At 40.6% G+C, this 26186-nt stretch overlaps 1 protein-coding gene across 6 annotated transcripts in view; it reads right to left on the bottom strand.

Moving 5' to 3' along the window:
- The window catches only part of R3HCC1L (R3H domain and coiled-coil containing 1 like), a 39028-nt gene that overhangs the window by 4738 nt on the left and 8104 nt on the right, over positions 1-26186 (bottom strand). For 3 of the 6 annotated variants that reach the window (XM_026701229.2, XM_026701230.2, XM_087932930.1), the window contains exons 2-3: positions 7512-9310; positions 377-552 (exon numbers count right to left, since the gene is read on the bottom strand). In XM_026701229.2, the coding sequence (XP_026557014.2) occupies positions 377-552; positions 7512-9296 (1961 nt within the window). In that variant the 5' untranslated portion in view covers positions 9297-9310. Of the gene's footprint in view, positions 1-376; positions 553-7511; positions 9311-13450; positions 13596-16094; positions 16150-24363; positions 24474-26186 lie in introns of those variants that run through there. The other 3 variants (XM_087932929.1, XM_087932931.1, XM_087932932.1) reach the window with 3 other exon arrangements.

Below are 26186 nucleotides of genomic sequence, written 5' to 3'. Positions count from 1 at the left end.
AAACAAAACAAAAGAAAGCTGGAAAATTGGCAGTGATCCAAAAAAACAACAAAATCTTATCAAATTACGTGCAGCTTCAAAGAAAATATAGGGTTAGGAAATGGATGTGTGTTCACTTGAATTTCTCACTGCAGGACAGGAACAACCCTTAGAGGATGGGAAGGACACAATATTTCCCTGACGGGTGGCAATAACATACCAATCCTGAGCATCATTAGAAAAAGCTGATGATAATGGCCCTGAGGCAGGGATGGCTGCAATAAAAGAAGCAAGCAGCCAGACAGCGACTCTTAAACAAGTTACATCCCAGCCACTTCAGCTCGGAGGACAGACCACAGTAGAAAACACAAGTGAGAAACAGAACCAAACTGCTTACTGGTAATGGCAGAAGACACACAGCAGATCCTCAGTGCGGAATTCTGGTGGGAAGTCATAGATTTCAATGACATGTGGCAGCTCAGAGTCACTCATGTCCTGATCGGCTGGAGAATAGTTGTAATAATCAAAATGCGGCTCCTGTAGCCTTGTGCCACGGAGAGTGCAGGTAGACAGCTGGAGGGAGGGCAGAGACTAATTATAAGCACGAAGAAGCAGCGCAGGATACACAGCAAAACTGTCTTTTGTTTCGATCCTCTTTTTTTTGGGGGGAAAGCAGCATTGGCCACAAGTAGATTCCAGATGTCATTTCAGGGATCTACTCCATTGTCTAATTTCACATCCCAATCCTGAAACCACAGCCTCGGTCTTGTCTCATCGGAAACCTCTATGTCAGCTTGGGACTAGCTGATTGATGGGGCCATAGACTCAGCTCTGGAAAAGGATTGATCGTCCATGGGAGATTGGGGGTTATTGATTGGGTGTCTCCTGCTGCTTGCCTGCTCTTTCCTCAGATCTAGGCGGATTTCTCCCTCACTGTTTCCAGAGGAGGAAGCTGGAATGAACATCTGCTTCAGTAAGAATCCATCCGGTAGGAAGGCATTACTTACATCCAAACCGATACCTGAGATAGTTGCAAAACGCAGTTAGTAAAGCAACTATTGCAAGCAGCATGGTGACTGGATATGGCGAGAATAGATGGGAGATAAAATGCTAAGTGCAAGACTGTGGCACAAAGAGAAGTCCATGTATTCCTTGGAATGTGTCCTAGTAAACATCTTTAAATAGTGGTGTCCAAATAAATTAACACATTAATGCATAATAGTTAATGGCAATTACAGCCAGTAGTAATTAAATGTAACACGAGATGTCTATTTTGCAACTGGAATACCTATTTCCCCCCCAAAATTCTTGGACCTTCTTTTCTGAAAATATTGCCCTATTCTTGTTTAAACTCCATGGACTTCTGACTGTTTCAGTCTAATACAAATAGCTGATTATTATCTTCAAAGTCTAAAATGATTTGAGACCAGAACACTTTGTTATCCTTGCACTTATTTGTCAAGTCCAGTTATTCTGCTGCCAAGAGAGGGCAAATGGTAGAGATGCATTACAAGGTTTTATCAGTGGCAACACCTGGCTACGGAGCCTACGCCTAATGCAGACTCTTTTTCAAAAAGAGAGCTAAGTTGTCTTTAGTGGTTTTAAAATCTTGCCTGCTGCTGTATTTGATTGGCTTTGTTTTACTTTTTTATATGCACTCTAGTTTTGATTATAGCTGATTTTTGCCTGGTGATCTTCTCAGGACTTAAACGCAATGCAAAACAATGTTTTGTACATAAACTCATAGAATGATTATATTTCACAAAGAAACCACAGGTCTGACATGGTTTTCAACCCTAAATCAGACAGGTCATTGAAGCCTTACTTTTACTTCAGCAGGGAAGGGACCACAGGTTCTACAAACATACTTGAATTGGCAGGGTTCTTCTTAGGAAATCTTTGATATTGCCACCAAACCTGCCTCACAGTAACAGAATGGACATTAATCCTTGCACCAAATTGCTTTGTTCTGGCTATTCCATTTTGTTCCAAAGACATGTCTCTTCCAATAAGGATGCCAAGTCATTCTGGCTGTATTGTGATTGACAGATAGGTGCAGATTACTATTGCTGCTGCTGATCTGTTGGCAGAACTCTTGTCCTGGGTTTTTAATGGCATACATCAGCACATACCCTGTTGGCAAGGAAGACTATAACTCAGGCAGATTTCTGTTGTTGTTTTTTCTTCAAGCATCCATACCAGGACAAGCCACAGTTCCACAGGGAGGCTCTATAAATTCACCTCTCAAGTCAATAAAAGACAATAATTCAGATAATTCTTCCTGGAAAGTGGATTTGCAGTAGAAGCAAATAAGAAAAAGATGGCAATCCAGAGAGGAAGAGGTGGGAACTGTCGCAATAGGAACACAAGGATGCATCTTGCTGGGTTTAATAAAACTAAGGCATGAACCTGAGCACCCAGAGTTCAAATGAACAACACTACAGCCCAGCAGGATCGGGCCTCAGACATGCTTGATGGAGCGGAGTGCTCATAATATCAAGTGGCATAGAAGATTATCTGAGATTGTGGAATGCATACTGCATGAGCACCCCTGCCCTTCACAAACCACTGGGTGCAAGGAGGATGACAAGTCAAAACAGGACAGTTCACAAAATGCAAAGATTAGAGTTTGCCTTTAGGGACCACTGGAAAAAGAAGACCTGGTTTCTTAAAACTTCCCACGTGTATAAATTGCTATTTTAATTGTGAAATATGAGCCAGACAGACAGCTGCTCATGCATATGTGCATCAGGTAATGCGGTGTGTATATAGCTTTGTATTGTTACAAGTATGTTTAAAAAGGTTCATACATAATGAGAGTGTGAGCCCATTAGTGTTGGAACTTCCTATCATGAATTGCATAAGGAGCTGTGAACTTCACTGTGCATAAAATCAACTCAACTTTTGTTTGAAAGTTTCCTTTCCAAAGAGTACTCATCCTGTGGTGGGAAAGGTTGTGTTTCTGGATGCCCAGGCACTGAGGGGAAGAGGGGGGAAGGAAGGAAGGAAGGAAGGAAGGAAGGAAGGAAGGAAGGAAGGAAGGAAGGAAGGAAGGAAGGAAGGAAGGAAGGAAGGAAGGAAGGAAGGAAGGAAAAGTAGGGTAAAAAACCAAGTAGCAGAGGCTGCAGAAACCTCACTCCCATTGGGAAATTAAAGATTTTCGTATCACTTGATATACCTTTCTTGAAAGAAAAATGATTTTCTGGTAGGGTTAGATTAGATAATCTTCAAATTTAGATTGCAGAACAATAATTTTAAAAATCCACTCAAAACTTTAGGATTAAGAATCAAGTGGTGTAATATCAAAGCAAAATACTAACTTTCCTTGGCAAATGAAAATATTTACCCAAATGATTGAATCTTGTTGCTTTCACCAGACAGATAATATCACTGCAGCCTTTAAAATCATACATGAGCTGTCCCCACTTTCAGCCCTTACAATACAGCCACTAGTCATGCTGGCTTGAAATGATAAGAACTGGGATCCAATACTATAGGAAAGGCTAAGGTTTGGGAAGTACAGGGCACAAATCCTAATTTCACATATATCACCTAAACATATACCTTCTCCCTCACACCAAAGAAAAACACACATATTTGTGTTCCTTCCTTTCACTTCAATACTTACAAAGATGAAGAGTAAGCATGATGCTCCTATCTTCCTCATGTGTAAACGCTCAAGACATAACACACAACCTATAATCACATTAGAAGTATTTTCTCAGGAATATGCCAAAATTTCCTCGCTTTTCTCTTTTTCCCATGTATAACTCTCTCCCTATCCTGGCTCTTATATAACAAAATGAGTTAGACTGACCTTAGAAAACTCACTGGGGCAAATAATAGCACAGATCCTGCTTTATTTAGATATGAGTTGTTTGTGAATGATTGTTTTTTTTTTCCATCCTCTTTTTTATCTCACCTTATTCTTTCTTCAGCACAAACAGAAAGATATGGATAAATGCACTTCTGCATTAACAAGGCTAGAGCGGGTGCAGAAAAGCCAAATTCTACTTTTTACCCCTTTACAGAAATTTCCATTGAGAATTAAATGAATAGCATTTTAAGAGATCCCATACAATAACATATGCAAACTCATTTAAAGTAGGGGCACATCTCACAGTGAATATAATACCAAGGTAGTGCCTGCTAGTGTGAACCTTTGTTCAATTAGGTTGCCCACTAAATTTTTTTGGAATGCTTGAATACTGATTTTTCCCACATGAGCAAGGAATACAGCTCACACACAGCCCAAGATCTGTCACTGTGTGCATCTCAAGTCCTGTTTTATCCACATAAAATCTTGTACCTCGTTAAAGTGATACTATGGGTAATTGGTCTCAACAGAAATCTTACACAAGCTCGTTTTTCTGGCTATTGTCCCATATGCACTCTTTTTATTAACACAACATTTTTCTTTGTTAAGGTAAATTTGTGGCATTGCACCCTTCCGTGAGGCCCTCTTAAAAGGATCTTTGTAAATCCACCTGTTTCATGATCCTGGAGCCCTGTTATTTCATAAGCCTGATGAAAGGTCCTTTCTGGCAAGCAGAGGGGGAGATAAATCAAATCTAATAACATGGATTGTGAAAGTGTCTTATTGATGCAATCACACACAGAGCTCCATGTTCATTAAAGAAAACATGAGGATCCCAAACTGCACACGCACATGCACACACTTGTAAACTTATTGGTAAGCAAGCAATGGTGGTAGAGACACTCAAAAGAATTGTTCAGGCCCAGGGGAGCTTACTGCCATATGTAATCTGACAAAAATCTTGGTCTGGATATGCTGCAAATCAAACTTCCAACAATCAGATGTTTTGGGCTGTACTTCTCCTTCTGCCATTTTTGATGACTGGTCACAGGAAGCTGCAATTCAGAGTTTTGTGGGGAAGCTGCCCTAAATCAGTGACTTCATAGATTCTGCTATGAGACCCTCCTAACGAAGATCACTTGTTTTCATTTGGATCCTGCCTTCAAGGTTAAAAGATTATGTTCCCGTGTTGGTTTGCTTTTCCTTGAAGTGTCTGTGGCACTTGGAACTGCTGGGTTTTTTCTTTTTTGAGTGCAATAGTACAATTACTAGAATTGAAGAAGTCTGTGAGCTGTAAGAGGTTCCTACTGAAAAAGGGTCAAGAGCCTGCTTCATTGACAGACTGTATCGCCCAGCTTTTTAAAGAATCAAAGAATTAAAAAATATTTTACCTCCACTTTCCCAGCTAGGGAAGATGCACTTTCTACCAAGCAAAAGGAAAGATGTAGGAGAAAAGAAACTATCCCTAACTTTAAGATTTAATGCACAAAGTGTACTGATATAATTTCCCTTATAAAAGCTGGTGCAGACTTAGTTCAACCAAGCACAAATATTCTACAATGCGGAATTCATGGTAATGCAAAGTGATCCCTGGCTTTGTGGCTGGAGCAAGAGATACTGTACCTGGTTAAGCGTAGACACCCATTTCCTGACAATACCAAGCCTTATAGAAAGCAAAGGACACAACCCTGGGCGGGATAACCTACACGGGTTTTCCTTTCCAGATGCCTACTAGCATGCAATATAATTTTTGAACTGTAAACTGTCCAGAGTCATTGATTGAGATGGGTGGCTATAGTGAACGAACGAACGAACGAATGCAAATAATTCCCCTGCTCATTTTCAGCCCAACGCACCAAGCAAGTTATCACAGCTGCAGAAAAAACCTAAATGATAAGATGCTCCCTTGCACAAGGATTCATTTGCACTCGCTGGGCACAGGTGAAGGATGCCCGGTGCTTCTGAGGCCTGCCTATATTGTGAAACAGACATCCAGTGCCACTGATATGTACACCGCAATTGCATTCCTGTTTCTCTTCCTGGTCTGGGAAAGAAAGACTGCACTTGGGGTGTTCTCATGTCTGCTGAAAACACAGGAAGGTACGGAGCTCTTTTCGGCCATATATGCCACATGTGTGATCTGGGTTGGTAGATTATCTGCTTAGTAAGAGAGATTTAATTTCTCGACTGTAAACAAGTGGAATAAGCAGTAGTGAATCCACAGCCATTTCCTGTCAAAGTAGGCCCCGTAGAGTTTTAGCAGGTTCCATTATAGACAATTTAGGATGGCTTATGAGCTAAGCCTTGGTAATGAGCCTTCTTAGTTAATTTCAGTGGTTTGCAGGAGCTGTTATAGCAAGCGGAATCAACTCAGATCAACCCAGACTGTATGTAGTTTGCAGCAATATTAGGGTACTTTGTTACTTTAGGTACCTTTGTGACACTCTGAAAGTACAAGGCCGCGATATTGATTTAAGCTTTAATAAGGGTCCTCAGCCATCCAGGCCAACACGGAGATTTCCTTGTAAACGGACGGCAAAGCAGCCCATTCCCTGGGCTGTGCTTCTCATTGCCACGCACTCAGTGCTACTCTTACAGGGCAATATGCTAACAAGCCAAAGCCAATTAAAAAACTGCCATTTTCATGAAGCTTCACAGTCCATCTTTCCATGCCTGGTGTTCATCATGCTGAAGCTGCTTCGATGGCAACGCAGGCCCCGCGCACAGCACTTCCGCCTGCTTGATTACATGCATTTTATATACTGTCAAGGGAGGGTATTTCTTTATTGCATTCCAGGGCCTGGCCTTGCTGAGCTTTAGCCCACTGCAGGTGTTGGGATTTATAAATAATCGTTCTCTTTGTTTTATGATTTCATCGCCAACGTTTGTGCTACAAGCTAGCCATGCAGGAGGCAGAATTTTCTTCCAGTTCTTACCACGGACCATGCATGTTCCCCCCTGCAATTTGTCAAAGAGAACAGGAAGCACGCAGTCCCAAAATATTATTTAATGCACATCCCTGATAAAGAGTTTTTCTGAGTGAACCACTAAACCTCATGGGTGGCGGATAGGGGAAAAAAATAATACAAACCTCTACTAAATGTTCAAGAAATGGGGTGTATTTTCACCAATAGAGTTGGAGCTTTTTATTATTTCTGGAATTTCCCTTTGCTTCTTGTAGGTACGGTAGTAGGAGAGCCACGTTAGTATATTGAAGCAAACAATCAGGAGTCACCTTTTCCAACTAACATATTTTATTACGAGGCATGAGTCTACGCCTTTTAATAAAGTCTATCAGAAAAGGGATTATTGGACTCCAGTTTTTTCCTTCCCAATTTTCCTACCCCTGTATGCCATTTTCCAATGACATTGACTCTCCTTCACCTCCCAATAACATGCAGATAATGCAAAAATAAAGAAAAGATTTAGAAACAATACTAGTCTAAATTACAAAACCATGTAACAAAATATGTCTTTTGAACAGTTTTCCAGTTTACTCTCAGCATCGCGGTTTGAATTTTTCAGCAGAGAATTCTATGTGTGATGATTATGGTTTGATCTTCCAGGAAAAAGCCGGAAGTGACCAGACTGAGCTAGCTTTGATATAAACATATTCTAGAATCGAGCTGGCCATATCACATGCCTCTGACATGCAAGCAGTTCTCACCATTTTGCTTCAACTCTGGAAAAAAACACCACCACCCAGAATACTCACCTGCTCCAGGACCTGTGGATCCAAGCAATCCCCATCATCATTAAACAGGGCGTCCCAGCTCTCATCGGCCATGTTGTCAGCCTCGCTGTGACTTAGAAGATCAGTGCTGGTGTTAGTGGTCTCTTCCGAACTAGATGGCACACAATTTGTGGGTTGTTCTCCTTTGTCTTCAGAGGGATACTGCAAGCTTGTACCCAGTTCCCCCAAAGCTGGCTTTTCCACTCCCAAGGGTGCCCCTGTTCTCTCCAATATGCTTCCTGGACCACAGGCCACATTCTCAGAGGCAGACTTCAGAGACCAGCTGGAAGTCTCCTTGGAAGGACAAATTGGCTCCACATTACTTCTGCTGTCAGGGCTCTGGTCAACCAAGTCCGAAATGCTTTCCGCTGTTGTCAGTGCATCCTTCGCCTCAAATGTATCAAATTGATACCGGCCTGTCTCATGACAGAGGCTTTTCTCCTTATCATGTTCACTATCACCTGCCTGTAACTTTTCATCACCTGCTACCTTAAAGACGCAATTGGGCAGATCATCTATGTTCTCAGGAGTCCTGTCTGAACAACTAACACCTACAGACACGTTTGAAGCATCCGGAAGCTGCTCTGCATTCTCCATGAGGTAATGTATCTCCGCCTGAATTAAAACGTTCCCACTACTGTCCACAGTCACTCCAGCCTGATCAGAGATAAAGTTAACTGAACGATGGGAGATACAACTCTCATTCTTGTCGCCATGCTCACTTGCTTGCGGTGAAGCAGGAACCCTCTCCTTTGTATCTTCAACTCTATTACATTCCTTTGGTTCTACCACAGCACATTCTAAGATGCTATTGTCACTCAATGCTGTTTGACTGGAGTTGCTTTGCTCTATACATTTGCATGTATTATACTTGGTTATCTCCGTAGGAAACAGACTGCTTTGATCAATGTGCTCCAGCAAATTACGGTTACTTATGCATGCCAAATCAGAATTTCCTTCCTCTGTGCATATGGATGAACTACCCTTATATGTCCCTCTGTTATCTGGAATCCTCTTGTTTGCACTTCCAGATATACTGTTCTCACTTATTCCAGTCAACTCTGAACCACCTTTACTTAAAGGTTTTGTTCTGTTGTTCTTGCAAAGCAACTTGCTATCTTCGCTTAGCATTTTCTGTTCCAAGTAATTCTGCATACCACCTTCACCTGGTCCTACTTCTTCTGAGACAACTACTGTCCTCTTGGTCCTGCCGGCGTCCTGCCTTTCTGATGGGCATCCATGCTCATTTTTCCATGAGATGTTGATATTACTAATCTCTGGCTGGAAATCTGCCATTCTTTCCCCTGAGGCAGCAGATTGTACAGTACAGCACTCATATGCCTCTCTTTCACTCACTCCAGTGAGAGTTGGGTCTGGGAAGCTGGAGGAAGGGAACAAGGGATGGGATGTGGCCGCCTGGTGGAACTTTGGACTCTTCTCTCCCTGCGCCTTTCTGCCTAGGTTTCTTTGGCAGAATGCATCATTATGGCTTGAGTCCTGGGGAAAAGTTCTTCTCTCTTTCTGAGGAGTCCTGGCCTTTCCCTGATCATTCTGAGGCCGCCCTTTCCTAGTTTTAGCGTTTTGTCCTGCCTCGCATGCTTTAACACTCTCCTTCTCTGTGGTGGAGCTGTGACTCTCCCTCCCACATTGGGTGGCCATGGAAGGGCCACTTTTTGAGACTGCCATCTCACGTCTTGCTCTTGGGACATACAAAACCATGTCCGGTTTCCTAACTCGTACCCTGGTTTTGTCTGTATCTGGCTGCATGGTGTTATCAATATCTGTAAGAGAGAGAGAAAGACAATCAGTTCAGTGCGGCAGCAGTTATGAAAATCAGCACAACGTACTCATTAATATAGAATTCATCAGACCAGATTTGAGGTGGTAGTACTTAAAAACAATTGTTCTGAAATAAGGAAAACATGGAGGCAGAACCCAGAGAATAAAGCAGAGCTGGTTGTGTATGATATTGTACACAAAACAGCATCAGTAACTGACATTCCTCTGCAGAAAGCTCTATTGCTTAAATACTACAGCATTTTTATTACTATTTTGATCAATGAACTACTTGACCATTTCTTATAGGATTTTGAGACCATCAGATCTCCTTTTTGGTTTCTTTCTCTACTGCTAAACATTTTCTGATATTGCTCTCAAGAAAGAAGGATAATCATGCCTAAATAAACCACAGTAATTTTGCACTAGGCACAAAAAGTAAGAGAAAGATATAAATCATGCTCATACAATGGAACCTAGTATAGTTTGTTATTTTTAAAAACTATAAGTAAGCTTCAACCTGCTGTCTCCTGCATATTGGTACCCTAATCCCAGCTGCTTCATACTCTAATCAAACTCCTCTCAAGGTTTTTATCAGCTTTGCCACTATCCTGTAGGAAATCACAGTGGTGTTTGTCATAAGCTCAGCTATCCTTACAATACCTCAAACTCTATCCAAAACCAAAAGTTTGCATGTTGTATTTAAAATCCACGTGAATACTTTTGTTCAAAAAGATTTTGAGAATAAGACAGTTACAGAATAAGTATGTTTAAGGATAGGTGAAGTAGCAAGTAAAATAGGTATGCAGTTTTATTCTATATTGTAATTCTAGTCTCTAGCCTCAAGGATCAAGCTGCTGCAAATATCATTCAGTGTCTCTGCTCTGGAGTGGGAGAAAAAAAAAATCTTTTAAAAAATACTCAGATTTATTAACCTACACTCTGCACAACTAGCTATTTGCTTTTCTCTTCATTTAAAGAATATGTGCAAATCTCTGGAATAAAAATCAGTCAAGGCTCTCTTTTATTAATTAAAAAATTAATAATTTTTGATCATGTTTCTGTAAGACACCCAATTTCTATTTACCCTATCACATTTTAAATGTGTTGTTGTATATTAACTGACTGGCCAGACTAGCAGATTTGAAGAAAATTGCTTTTATAAATGAATAAAAATTGTATAAATTTTGGAGCAATTAATGAAAGGAAGCAGAACTCTCTCTAGTCTCAGTGAAGACTAGGGAAGTATTTACCAATTTCTGCATGACATAGAGCACCCACAAAGTTCAGGAACAGTAGAAAACCTGCCTTATTATACTTTTTGCTTATGTCCTTGCCTGAGAGACTAGGGAGCAGACCACAATTCAATGATAAGACTACATGTTTTGCATGCAGAAAGTGATAGAAAAGAGTTCTGCTCTTCTGGTCAAAAGAATCACTTCCGTTTCAGTGGACAATACTGGCTGGATATAGCATAAAATGGCGAGGTACAGATTAAACATCCTGTTTTCCTACTTCTGAAAAAGAAGCAATGAAGGTTCCTTGACCAAAGTTTTTTTTTTTTAATATTGAATCCATCATTCTTTGGGGAAAACAGGAAACTAGCTATGCAAGCAGGATAATATTGTATAAAGAACTGAAGAGATATAAGTCTTTGAGTTGAAGAAGGAGTTTTCCGTGGCTCGTTTGCCTGTTTCATCTGAAGAACTAAGTCTAAGCGTTCAGTTGCTTTGTGGGTCTAAAAAGAGCTCTAGTCTCTAACACATTCTATCCTTCCTGTCTCTATATGGAGATGAAATGGATACTTACTTAAATCTACTAAGCTTTATAAAGGAAAAAGGAATCACCTCCTCCTCTTATCTCCCTCCTCCCCTATCCCCCTCTTCCTCTTTCTCCTCCTCCTCCTCCTCTCCAAATGCCATGGAGGGGGTTTTGCCATGCCCTTTTCTCTTTTGCAATTGCATTCCCCTAGATATGTAAGAAGTACAGTATATATATTCTAAACTGACAGGTTCCTAAGGGACAGATCTAAGCCCCTTAAGCAAAAGATCGACAGACTATAAAATGTCACATGTTCCAAAAATATATAGCATATATGGTATTAAATGATGGTTTGCACATTAATAAGGCAAGAGCAAAGATACTGTATTGAACATACCACAGGCATATAAAGAGCTCAGTTTTATGCATTTATCTGTATCGCCTAACAACAGTTATTGAGCGAGACAGGATTTATGACAGGATGGCAGTATTTACACAATGTGCTTTTCTGGTTCAACAATGGGGTAAGTGTACTGTGAGAATATTACAGCTCAGAAAGTAGTAGGGCAGGAGAATATTCATTTTAATCTCCCAAACGCTGAGTTTATTCTAGTTTAAACAATTCAAGGTGTTGGATTATTGCCTATAAATCCCCATTTGGCATAGGGCTTGGTTATATGAACACCATAACCCAGTCAAAATGGGGAAGTTTCCTAATCCAACCCAGTCAGTCCTCCAAGAAAGAGTTGGAGCTTTTAGAGAATAGAGAAGAACTAATAAAATAAATGAAACCTTGCTTGATTAACTTCTTGGAAAGATCAATGGATATCAATATTAACTAAGATAGAATTACCCTTGCACTTATTTTGTTGACAAAGTTCAGAGTAAACAGGTGGGGATAGTCTAAGCCTACCTTAATTCATCCTAGCCATACCAATGCAAAATGACATGATGTCAGATGCAAAAGACCAGGTCCACACCTGAAGTTCCAATTAAACTGATGTATTACTATTCACGCCTATGCACAAGAATCTACTCAACTAATGTTTAGCAATATTTTGGCAGTAGATAAGGGTCAATGGAATTCAAGAGGTTTCCAAGGGGGGTTGGACTTAGTCCATTTGTGGCTACATAGCAAGTCCAGGCTGATTCCTCTTTTGACTCCACCCTCAGGTTCCTTAATATAAATTCCCAGCTAGAAAATTTTCAACAAAGAATTGTTACAAAAAATGAACATTTAATTCAGAAAATGGAAGGTAAAACAGAAGAAATGCAAAAAAGATAGAAGAAATAAAAGAAGAAAACCCCAGGTTCTATCTACCATTCCTTCTCATGCATCTGAAGAGGTTCAAAACCATCCACAAATGTTAGAAATGCACTCATCATAAAGTGTATACCCATACAGAATCTTCTTCATTTGCCAGCTATCTATAAGAATACCAGTTGGCATTTCCTGCCTTGGATCAAACCCATTTTCAACCAAGAAAGAGAACAAAGAATTCTGGACATGCAGGGAATTTAATATAAATGCTTTGAGGATTCCCCAAGTATCCAAGAGATTCCAATCTCTTCTTAAAAACTTCCAGTGTTGGAGCACCCACCACCTCTGGAGCCATTAGTCGTTCCACTGATTAATTGTTCTAGTGGTTAGGAAATTTCTCAATTCTAGGTTGGTTTTCTCCTTGATTAGTTTAACCATGGACAAATAGCCAAATTTACACTTGCAGCAGATTACAACAGGCTAGCTTACCACTCTCGGCTACATTTTTAAGTTTGAAATTTTTTTCATGATTCAGAGCCAAGAAAAAAAAAATGCAAGGTACAGTCTCCCTTCATTGTAAGTCCATATTCCCTTCCAAGACTGAAACAGTTATATTTGCTTCCTCTTATTCAATTCCCCTCAACCTGAAACCTAACCACTACCCCACGGGCCCAGGTACTTGCAGCCCCCTTCTGCCAGGGGATATTTATTTTTCATAAGCTTTGACACAAACAGCCAAGGCTGCTCTCTGCCAGGTCCCAGGCCCCTATAAATATGTATCAGGTCACGTATATAGAGACAGATGGCTTCAGGTACTGTCCTCTCTGGTAAAGGCGAAGAAAGAGTTGGAAAAGGGTGTGGCCACATGATTAATTACTGGCCATTTGGTTTAGGGATATTTATCATGGCCCGCTGTCAGGTAAATCACTGGAAAAAAACACCTCTCTAGCAATTAATGGGAAGTGACGGATGGACAGCCACTGGGTCCATTAATCTGGACTTTCAGCAGCACACCAAGATTATGAATGTCAGGATGTATAAACTGTTTACCAATCAATAGCCCCAGAAATTCATCCAAGGTTCTCATTTCCGAAGCTCATCCGATACATGAGGCCATTTTTACCTTTTCCACCCAGCTCCTCTCTTTTCATTTCTCTCCATCCTTAATTTGCAATAAAATCACCACTCAATTCACCCAGGATAACCTAGAGGTCCGCAGCAAAAGAATTAAGAAAACCCATTCGGTGTCATTTAGGTACACAGATGACCTGAAAGGGAATAGAACAGGAGTGTCAAACTCAAGTCCCACCCTTGAAACAGCGAAGGACCGGCCCATGGTGCCTCTGCCAATGAAAACAGGCTCCCAATTGCTGTTTTCGGCTGGGACGGCTTCCTGCGACCCTCTGCCACACGACTCTCCTGAGCTCTGTTTTCGCTGGCAGAGGGTTGCAGGAGGCCATCCCAGCAGAAAACGGAGATTGGGAGCCTGTTTCGCTGGCAGAGCACTTGGGGAGCCTCACAAGACTGCCATCAAGGTGCACCCCACCAAGGTAAAACGCAACGCTAATGCGGCCCTCAATGAAATTGATACCATTGGAATAGAAGAAAGGCTACTAGATCAACCATTATGCCTGCTGAAACTGCACTGCAATCTACCACAGACAGGTAAATGATTAAATATCTAAGTGGTTAAAAACATGAAGCTGGGCTGTGTTGTTGGGGAGGAGCCTTTTGTCAGAGTGCCATGGTTAGAAAAGAGCATAAACATAGGGCAAAGAATTCTACCCATGCTCTCCTCTAGAATCCAGCCAATCTTTTGAACTAGAAAAGCATCCTTATAATAAAATGTTTTATTTGAAACTCTTAACAAACCATAGTATGTATGGCAAATGTTATAAACAGTCCACAGTCTGTTTCAAGACCATGATACAGATAGAATGACTGGATTTTAAAAAATTCTCCAATAAGCTACTTTAACCAACAGAATGATCCCCCTTCATCATTATTGACTCGGTGAGAAGAAAAATTATCATCAAGACAGCTTCAGTCCAAAGGAATCATTTTTCAGCTCAAAGTATAATCTATTTCTTTCAGAATAGTCACACCCACTGTGAAGGAGGAATTGTGTTCCGTAAACCGGGTGCTCTGAAGGTATCTCATGGCAACAACACTAATGACAGCAAACAAAAGCTCGGCTCATAATTACTTTTCAAATATCATATGTGTAACAAGTATAAAGTAGAGCAACATATCTCAAATGTTACAATAAAAAGAGGTTGTAAACTCATCATTATGGTAAACAGCAGTTTCCTGAGAAGCAATAAGAAAAATACACAAGTTAAATAGGGACTCCAAGAAGTACCACAAGAACAAATTGGCTCTCCTGGTGTATCTTTGATGACTCCACAAAAGAGTGTCCCCTAACCTGGCAGCCTACACTTTGATAAGTCAGGTTACCACCTCCATCATTCATAGTCAGCACAGCTATGACAGGTAAGGAAGGAGGAGTTATAGTCCAATGCATCTGGGAGATGCAAGGTTGGAGAAGACTGCAATAAGCAATTTACGAGAAAATTAGCAGGACTGTGAAGATAATTGGACTGATGTTGGGAAAGCTGAAAATATGTCCTTGCCAATGTGCCTGCAAAATGAATACATATGTGAGCCTTCCTAAATATCACATTGTTAATTAACTGAAAGTCTTAACATTTGTCATGGATACAGCCAGAGTTCTAATTCTTCCACTCTAAAGTTTTATCAGCTCTAGATCCCTGTATTTCCTTCATATATTTTCCAGGGTTATACAATAACCCTAAAGCCCACTGAGATTTTCTTCATCCTATTTTCCATAAGGAGTAGTCAGAGAATCAGAATAACCTAATACTTCAGGTATCAATCTCTTGCAATTAGCAATCCTTTGATAAGCTTACTATGCATGGAATATATTTAGCCTTCTCTGATACATCTCCAGAGAAGATTGTACATTCTACAACTTCCATTTTCTACAAGAAGCTTCCTTAAAGCACTTCCCAATACACAACTTGTTCTTAAACCTATAATTTGTGCCTCTTCTGCAGTTCCAATGAAACCACGTTTTTTTCTTTAGACAGAATAGGAATAGGCAACCTCCTGCTGTTTCAGACTATAATGCAGCTCAAACACAGCTAGTCAGGTTAATAGTAAGGAATTCTGGGTGGTATAATATAAAAACACATTGAGAAAACCAAGTTGCCTATCATTGCACACTTTGGATACTACAATTCTGAGCTAGCCCTCCTGAATTTATGGTTGCCTTCCAGACAAAACTGTAAAAAATTCACCCATAAGTTGCCTTGATCCCTAAAAATGTACATTTGTCCTTAGAAATTAATAGCAGTTATATATTTAAATGATAATAAACCTCTAAACATACCCTATTCACCCAGTTATACTTGTTCATGGATGAAACAGCTAATAAGGCATTTGATGTTTGGTTATGCAAGCTTTGGATATCTGATATGGTCAAAAGAAACAGAACACAAGCAGAATAAACAACGAGTTAGTCTGGTTCGTTGTATCTGCTCACAAGAATATGTCATCACATTCACTGCTCAGCCACCCTGCACTTAGTTTGATGTATAACTGGTTTTATGCAATTTGGCTTCTAAAAATATAATTGCAATTTTTAGAATTGGAAGTTTACTGAGCTTGATTTCAAGCCAATCAGAGTCCAAAAGCATGATGACAACAATAAATTTAGGGATATTTATTATTGTAAAGCTGCTGACCTTTGCAGATTTCAGTGCTTCCTTTCAACCACAGTTGCTGAAACAAAGAGGTTCTCAGATTCTGTTCAGTGCTTTTTAGCAGAGAGAGAGAGAGAGAGGGAGGAAGGGAGGGAGAGGGAGGGAGGGAGGGAGGGAGAGAGAGAGAGAGAGAGAGAGAGAGAGAGAGAGAGAGAGAGAGAGAGAGAGAGAGCGCAAACGAACTAAAATGAATCTGAATGCTCAAAAATGAACACCAGGGACCCTGGAAAAAAAACCCTCAAGTGAAGATAAACATAATACATATTCTAAATCTCTGGTTCTGTGTCAGGGTTTTAATTAACTTAGGGACAGTTCTCTTGCCTAAATTGGAGTTAACCCACTGGCAGCCTGAACTGACCAAAACCAAACATTCATTTATTTATTAAATTTTAAATAGCCACCAATGTCACAAAATATTACTCTAGGTGGCATACAAACATATTAACATTTAAAACAAAAAATATGAATATATATATACAATGCTCAAAAAATAAAGGGAACACAAAAATAAGACATCCTAGATCTGAATGAATGAAATATTCTTAATAAATACTTTGTTCATTACATAGTTGAATGTGCTGACAACAAAATCACACAAAAATTATCAATGGAAATCAAATTTAGCAACCCATGGAGGTCTGGATTTGGAGTTACACTCAAAATTAAAGTGGAAAAAAACACTACAGGCTGATCCAACTTTGATGTAATGTCCTTAAAACAAGTCAAAATGAGGCTCAGTAGTGTGTGTGGCCTCTATGTGCCTGTATGACCTCCCTACAACGCCTGGGCATGCTCCTGATGAGGTGGCGGATGGTCTCCTGAGAGATCTCCTCCCACACGTGGACTAAAGCATCCCCCAACTCCTGGACAGTCTGTGGTGCAATGTGGCGTTGGTGGATGGAGTGAGACATGATGTCCCAGATGTGCTCAATTGGATTCAGATCTGGGGAACGGGCGTGCCAGTCCATAGCATCAATGCCTTCGTCTTACAGGAACTGCTGATACACTCCAGCCACATGAGGTCTGGCATTGTTGTGCATTAGGAGGAACCCAGGGCCAACCGCACCAGCATATGGTCTCACAAGGGGTCTGAGGATCTCATCTCGGTACCTAATGGCAGTCAGGCTACCTCTGGAGAGCACATGGAGGGCTGTGTGGCCCCCTAAAGAAATGCCAACCCACACCATTACTGACCCACTGCCAAACCAGTCATGCTGGAGGATGTTGCAGGCAGCAGAACGTTCTCCACAGCGACTCCAGACCCTGTCACGTCTGTCACATATGCTCAGTGTGAACCTGCTTTCATCTGTGAAGAGCACGGAGCACCAGTGGTGAATTTGCCAATCTTGGTGTTCTCTGGCAAATGCCAAACGTCCTGCACGGTGTTGGGCTGTCAGCACAACTCCCACCTGTGGACGTTGGGCCCTCATACCACCCTCATGGAGTCTGTTTCTGACCATTTGAGCAGCCACATGCACATTTGTGGTTCCCTGAAGGTCATTCTGCAGGGCTCTGGCAGGGCTCTTCCTGTCCCTCCTTGCACAAAGGCGGAGGTAGCGGTCCTGATGCTGGGTTGTTGCCCTCCTACGGCCTCCTCCACGTCTCCTGAGGTACTGGCCTGTCTCCTGGTAGCGCCTCCATGATCTGGACACTACGCTGACAGACACAGCAAACCTTCTTGCCACAGCTCGCATTGATGTGCCATCCTGGATGAGCTAACCCACATTTGTGTGGGTTGTAGACTCCGTCCCATGCTACCACTAGAATGTCAGCACTGCCAGCATTCAAAAGTGACTAAACCATCAGCCAGAAAGCATAGGAACTGAGAAGTGGTCTGTGGTCACCACCTACAGAACCACTCCTTTATTGGGGATGTCTTGCTAACTGCCTATGCTTTCCACCTGTTGTCTATTCCATTTGCACAACAGCATGTGAAATTGATTGTCAATCAGTGTTGCTACCTAAGTGGAGTTTGATTTTACAGAAATGTGATTGATTTGGAGTTACATTGTGTTGTTTAGTGTTCCCTTTATTTTTTTGAGCAGTGTATGTGTGTGTGTGCGTATTCATATTTTTACACACACACTCCCACCCCAAGAATGCAGGACTATAACAATCATTCATCATCATACAACCATCTCGAAGCCACATGATCGGATCCCCAAGGTCGATGGAAAAAACCTAAGTTTTCAGGACCTTCTGGAAGGCAGAGATGAACTAGAATTTTTTGAGACCCCAGGAGCATCGCCAAAATGGTATGATTTTTTTAAAAATGAAAATGTAAAAACTTTCAGATGTACTGGTTTCACTGCCAATCTGTCACTCTTAAAATTATTGCATCATCTGATGTTGTGTGTGGCATGTTTATGAAGCCCTCTATACCAGATGTTGTTGGTTTAATTCACTGCGCATGAAGAGGCCAAGAAGCCAAATGAGATAATCATTTAGAATAGACTCCCATTTGTGCAGAACTAGAGTCTCCAAAGTTCCCAGATAACATGACCAATCTTTACAGAAGGTTATGGAAGCTCTATTCCAACTTGCTTTGTACACATTATGTGAAGACTTAACTCCCTGGAACAGCCTAAGGCTGGAAAAGCTGGAAGGAAAGAGAACAAGATGACCAGCAACAAGGTGGAGTTATACAGCAGTGGGTGCAGTGCTGGAAGATCTGAAAGACCAGGTTAGGGACAGATTGTCATGGAGAAAATCTGTACATGTCGTTAAGCGTCTTCACACTGACTTGATAGTACATAATCAATCATAATCAATTCCAACCTGAATGCAGGGCACTGGCTTGGAAAAGGTGAGCCCGGAAAATATATAGCCTTAAGGAAAAGAAGTTTCTAGACTCTTGAAGCAACAAGTCCTGTGCTGAGCAAGACTGGATTTCAAAATTATAAGTCTTCCTGGGAACAATTTGTGTGTCCACTCCACCACCCTCCCCTGACAGCTATTCAGCCATCCTTCATCTGTGCTGAGACAATCTTTCCACAATTTGTCATCATGAAGCAGCACAACTTGCACTGTGCCACGGTCTGAAAAGCCACAGCCAGTCACACTTTCTATTAAACCTCTCTTGCTGTCAGAATTTGCAGCCGTTTCAACAACCTCTGATTCTCCTTGCCACCATTAAAAGATCCATACTTTCTACAGCAAATGCAGTTGTGGCTAGCGTGCTGGTGTTCCATGTAAGGTATGAGCATCACATATGTGTGAACATCACCTATCGGTGTGCGGATATCTAATTCAATCATGTTTTGAGACAAGTTCCCATGAATAACACAATATTGACATTTTAGTTTATAGGTTTACTCTTAAGACTATACAGTATTTAAACAATATGAATCGAAGTATAAAACATGCAGTATCTCTTATAGAAGGTTTCAAAGGCAACCCAGTTCATAGATGGTATTGCAGGAGTGAACAGGAGCAGAACAAGGGAAAAAACAAAAACAAAAACAACCCACTGATGAGACTTTTAATTTTGAAACAAAATGCTCAAGCAAGGAGCAATTAATGCTCAAATGCTCAATTAAAGAGTTTGAAAGTTACAGAGATGAGGAAAGAATATACTTATGTGATTATAATTAAATTAATTAGCTACAGACTCAGAACATACTGAAGTTATTTATATCATTTTATTCTTAGAATTCACTGTTACAAAATGCAGCATTAGTTGAAAGATGCAGCTTTGAAAGACTAGAGCAGCCTTTCCCATATAACTTCAAGAGGACTAAAGTTCTCATAATTCCCATAGTTGAACCAATGGCTATGATGGCTAGAGATCATTTAACATATCTAAGTGTCAGATCAAGAATACTGAGTCAAAAATATTGAAAAAGGCAATTTAGAAGGTGCTGGTCAGTTTCTGTATGTTATAAATAGTGGAAAACTAATGTGTCTCTGAGATTGTCTTGGAACTGCAAACTACAGACAAGACAAGATGTGCCTTTAGTCTGATCCACTTCTGATATCCTTCAAAAGCTTTATTCTGTGATATTTTAAGTCTAACTAGACTCTAACTACTGCATCAACCTCTGCAGAGATTTTGGATTTTTTTTTTTTTCAGAACAAGATGCAAAACAAAGAGAACAGGAGGAAGTACAGCTCACACATTTTATTTCTCAAGATTTTGTATCTCCCTTGTATCCGCAGTCTATTACACACTCCATCAGATACCTGCCCCCAGCCACGCCTCGGCACCAATCCATTTCATGCTTAGAGGATTGAATCAGTGTCCCTTGGCGTGTCTCCTTTTCACACTATGCTGAACAATACAACTTCTAACTTGTTCTCTTAACTTCTGTAGTGTGTCCCTTAATCTATACCACAAGACAAGCAAACTGAAAAACAACATAAAAAGGAATCATCTAACTTCAAAACTAGGCAGGATGTCAAGCCAAAACAAAAGTCTGGGACCAGAAATCAGTAGCTAACAGCTTCTAGAGTAAGGACCTGATATTTAGCTTATTCTGAGGAACACTTGCAATGACTTAATAATGTCAAAATGCCACACAAAGGTTTGATTTCAAGTTTAGCTAAGTTTTGTGTCCACTATCTATTGGTCCTTCTTCCTCTCTGCATTGGGCAGCAGGCTTTCTTATTTCACGGCATGTTTATATTTTGTAAATATCTGTTAACTTTTCTTCTTCTTTTTATGTTTCAAAGCATGTAGCTCTTTTTGCAGTTTCCCCTCATAGCCTCATTTTCCATCTCTCTCATACCATTTCCTCCACTTTTTCTACACCTGAAATAAAGTTCTAGTGCTCCATATTAATTTTCCACAAGTATTCTCTGTCCCTTCATTATTCTTTCTTCTTCTCATTCCTTGTATGAAAGATCCTTCTCTCCCTACCACCAACAAAAAATATGTCTGCTCCCCTCACCCTTTGTATCTTTATTTCATTGATTTATTTTATTACAGTACCACTTTTCTAGCAATTTATACAAATTGAGAAGCTGGGTTTGTACAAGATGATAAACTTTAAACCTGGCTCATCTGACAGCTGTATTTACATACTATGTATGCTATGCCATCTCCCAAATTAAACCATGTTATGGCTTAATGTGATATCAAGTTCAATAATATGTTAAGATAAAACTAGGTTTGCACAAGACAAAGAACTGTAAGAAACTCTGCTCCAATTTAGTCTTGCCTAGCAAACCCAGAGTTAGTAACAACTCTTCCACTTGTTGCTCAATCTACAAAGAAAAGCACAACTTAGATATTCTACATTCTCATCTCCATCTTAAAGCTTTGCCGTAGATGTATCTACATAAGGATGGGAAAGGACCTTAATCAAATAAAATCTGATACCCCTCAGTTAGTCACAAAGGGCCAAAGAGAAGATTGCAATCAGTGCTCAGATCCAGATATTGCTCTGCCTGATTCAAGAAAAAAAAGTGCAATAGCCTACTGAGAAACAAGACCCAGAACTATAGTGGCATGATAGTAAAAGGTGGGAGGGGAAAATATCCCCAAATTGTGCTAAAAGAAACAATCCATCACAATGTAACTCGCCTTTTTTTTTTTTTACTATAACTGCAATTGGTCTCTTCGTATAGACAACTTTAGAATATATTCCTATTGGAGCCCTAGTCTTGACAGCCATGTCAAATGAACTATGTTCACAGGGAAAAGCGTCAGCAATTAGTTATGTTAGTTAGTTATTAGCAATGAGCTTGAAGAGTTTGTGCCCTAAGAGCACCCTTCTCTAGTAACTGCATAAACACGACTGCTAGTAGTAAAGGCTGTAGTGGCACCCATGAGCTTCTAGCAGCTGGCATTGCTTCCTGGCAGCAAGCTGTATTTTTAGCTTTTGAGGTTTCCGATTCCACTCAATCCATAACTCCATCAATAGCATATTTACCTTAGAGTCTTGATCTTAGGAGGAGAAATAACAACCCGTTTGGCTTGACAAAAGCTCTAGAAATCTTTGCCCTGCGGTTCTGTGTAGGTGGGGCATATGCCAACTTTATTCCTGGCCCTAGGGATTCAGCTTCCACCCTCCCTGGGGTTGGCAGTGACCAAAAGCCATCTCTCCTTCCACCTGCCTCCACTCATTTTGCACAAAGGGAACAGCTCTCAATTGGTGCTTAGGGAGCAGCAAAGTGGCCTTGCATGACAGCACCATGTGTCATTTAGCACTCATACATACGCAATGTCACTCTTTATGGCCTACTGTAGAACTGGAACTTCTTATAAAATAACAGTATTAGTAACAAGAGAGAGGTGCAAGGAGACTCCAAACAACTTGAATTAGAAACCCCTTTGGAATGGTTTTCTCATTTAGTCTCCAGGCACATGAACACAGTGCCTCTCCCTCTCTGCAGAGCATCAGTGGAAGATTTTGCCAACAGAGATCCAGAGATCCATCTGCACTTCCCCCCAAGACACTAAACTGGTACAATATGACTGGGACTGCATATATATACATATACATATACATACATGCATGCATACATACATGTATATGTATATTGTATGCCTAGATGTTTTAGGAGTGGGCAGCACCATGTTCAATTATTTGAGATGGGATCTGTGAGTTGTTAAGAGGGGGAAAGGGTATATTTTCACTCCTAAATCATCCCAAATGCTAAAATATGTTCCAGTTTAGGAGGCAGGGATATGGTTTTAACCTTGAGATGTAAAAAGAAGGCCAATTATATGCCATTGTAGCAGGACTTCGGTAGTTACATGCATGGACAAAACTCCTGGGGCTAAGAAAATAGAAAAGAGATATAAAAAGAAATGGCTTTCTTCTTCATCATGACAAGTATAAACAATTTTAGTAACTTATCACTTTCTCTGATATTGCCATAAAAATTCTCTTCTTCCCATATCTCTTCTTGTCTATAAACAAATCTTTACAGCCTCATCATCCAGTCCTGGTCAATGGAAATCCAATAAGAGTTACCAGAAACAACAACATATATATTTTAATCTTGATCTAATAAACCGACTTTATATTCCTTTCCTTTTCTTATAACAATCTTGATCTTTAATCTCTTGAAGCAATACCCCAGAATTTGATTTCTTTTCATTTTCTGTCTCTTCTCAGAAGCTCTTTCAAAACTTTAACACATCTCTTTTATAAATCCAAAAGAAGAAATTGCACCTTAGGCATGCTTGTAACACTTGTCATAAGCCAGTAAACAGCTCTGAATCCAGCCAGCTGGATAGCAACAGATCCATATCCCACCCTTGCCCTAATCCTCCTTCATCTTTTAGAACCATAGAAATTCATATCTATTTGACCAATTACCTCTTCTCCAGTTCAATAACTACAGGATACTAATTCTACAGTCTCCTTTTGAAAATAAAAAATTCTTTCACACAGCATTTTTGTCTCTTACGGAATACAGAGAGTGAGGAATCAACCACACTTCACAAGGAAATTCCAAACATGCAAAGATAACACTTTAAAAAAATGTGAACACACAGATGAAACAGTTCATATTTTCCCCCATTTCAGTTTCTTTGGAATAAGCACAGCTACGAACACCAGTTCAATACTAGGAGGAAGCTTGGAGTCAATGATACTCATTTTAAACTTGCATGAAAAAAGACAAGGCTACAAAGAAAAAAAGTGAATTAATGTCTGACCAAAGGACTAAGGGAATTAGGCAGGATTGTATAGATATATCAAGGGCAGAAGCCCTGCTACAAAGCACGTCAATAAATAACAAAAGAGATGAAATTAACAAGGAGTCCAATAGGAATAAGATTATTTAAATTTGTCTTGAAAACCAGGGAAAAAAAGATGAGAAGAATGGCCTTGAGAATATACATGCTACTAAAACTAGCCACTTACAACCATAAGCATTCCAGAATAAACTAGGCAAATTTAACTAATTAATATATTGATTTTGAATAATTAATGAATGTTTAAAAGACATTGGTCAGGAAGACTTAGCAAAGGGTAGATCTGGTTGCTTTTGCGGCAGCTTGTCCACAAATATGGTCTGGTTTTCAGCATTTGTAGCTACGCAAGTTGGAAAGTTTCTCCTGCCAAATGTAGGATTGCTATAAAGAAAATGACAAGAAGCAATGGATGGAAACTAATCAAGGAGAAAAGCAACCTAGAACTAAGGGGAAATTTACTGACAGTTAGAACAATTAATCGGTGCAGCAACTTCCCTCGAGAAGTTGTAAATGCTCCAACACTGGAAGTTTTTAAGAAGAGATTGGATAACCATTTGTCAGAAGTGGAGTAGGATTTCCTGCCTAAAGGGGCGTTGGTCCTACCTGAATGCTTCTTCTCCGGGAGCCGAAGGGAGAATCCAGGATGGGTAGTCTCTAGTCTCCTAGCTCTGCAGACCGATTTGAAAAACTGAGGACACACCCCCGGTAACAGTCCCCAGTTCTGAACCACGTTGAAGCGAATTCAGCTGCTCCTCGTCCTCAAACAGACAGTTCAGTTGATACTGCAAAAAAAAGGACATTTCCTCCCCATTCTGACCTGACAGAATACAGGGTGGGACTGGATTCTCCCTTCGGCTCCCCGAGAAGCGTTCAGGTAGGACCAATGCCCCTTCTCCACTGAGACGAAGCGAGAATCCAGGATGGGACATACCAAAGCTGGCTGATGGCTGTCCTACAGGTGGGATCTGGATTGGTCGGAGGTCCCCACCTCTACATGCACACCCTGCAGGACTCGTCTTCCAAAGGACGCCTCCGCTGAGGCAAAGGAGTCAATTTTGTAATGTCTTATAAATCTTATAAATTTGCACGAAGAACTGAGAGAACAAGAAAACAATTCAAAGAAACTGAGTGAAGTTAGAAATAAAACACAATTTAGGCAAGCAAGATACAGCTTCTGGAGACAGGAAATGTAGACACCGAACAGGGACAGAAACCTGGAAAGGATGAGAGCAAAGTAGAGATGAGCTGACAATGATGAAAGAGCTGCTACTATTTCAGTCTACAGAAATACCACGCCCCAAAGGAAGGGTGAATGGCAGATTGGATGCACCCATGATCAGGAAGATCAGTTGCCCAAAGCAGCCTGGTTGGAGCTGAGAAAGAATGACATGACATTGGAGTAAAATAAGTAGAAACAAAAACCAGCAGCATGGTCTCTCCTAAAATAATAAACTCTTTGATCACCATTCCTTTGTAGAAAGTTAGCACCCACTCCTCTCCTAGAAAAATGAAATATTCTAGGAAATATTAAAAAGGCAGAATATTATACTTCCCTGGAGGAGAAAAGGAGAAATATGCTCTTGGAAAGCAGCCCCCACCTTTGTTAATAGCCCCAGAAAGACTGAACCATCTTATCTACAACACAAAAGACCTTCAGGTCCAGGTGATGGGATTAGCTCTCACTCAGCTCCAAGCCATTAAGCCATAATAGGAATTGCCCAAAGCCCCTTCATTACATCACCCAGCAAGATTCAACCAAGCTTGGGACTCAAGAAAACCTACAAAAATTACCCCTACATAGCCCCATGGGAGTTTGACAACCAATCAGGATACATTTCTTGCCACAGGAACAGGAAGCAAATTCAAAGCCCAACAGAGGGTATATATTGATCTCCCTCTCACCCAGGTGCTCTTTTTGCCCAGGACCTCAATATGGTCCTGTTAAACCATGAAACCATCTTTCCACACAGTCTCCATGTTTCCAGTGTCTTTCTTCCCACTTGGAACTGGACCCAGATGGACATTTCTTCCAACACCTTCAATTCAATCCAAAGTGGAATTTCACAATCCAGTAAAAAAACAAAGGAAAAATTTCCTACCAGTGAGAACATCCAACCAATGGAACAACTTGCCTTCAGAAGTTGTGGGCGCTCCATCACTGGAGGCTTTCAAAAAGAGACCAGACAACCATTTATCTGAAATAGAAGAGGCCCTTCTGCTCAAGCAGGCGGTGCTTGAGGGGGTGCCCCTCTGTTATTCTATGTTCAATCAAGGTGCTTCCTTGAGTGCCCCAAGAAGAAACCTCCTTGTAAACAGGTCTCTATAGATTTCTCAAAACCACAAGCCTAAATTGCACCACATTTGGCCTCAAACTCAGCAAACAATACAATCGGCAGAAGAGCTTGTGGGGAAAAGAGCAGGCTTTA

This window comes from Pseudonaja textilis, chromosome 4 (genome assembly GCF_049901715.1).
Source record: "Pseudonaja textilis isolate UNSWEBS1 chromosome 4, rPseTex1.2, whole genome shotgun sequence".
Taxonomy (NCBI): Eukaryota; Metazoa; Chordata; class Lepidosauria; order Squamata; family Elapidae; genus Pseudonaja; species Pseudonaja textilis.
The sequence above is the reverse complement of the archived record's forward strand: the minus strand, read 5'-3'. Positions and strand labels throughout refer to the sequence as shown.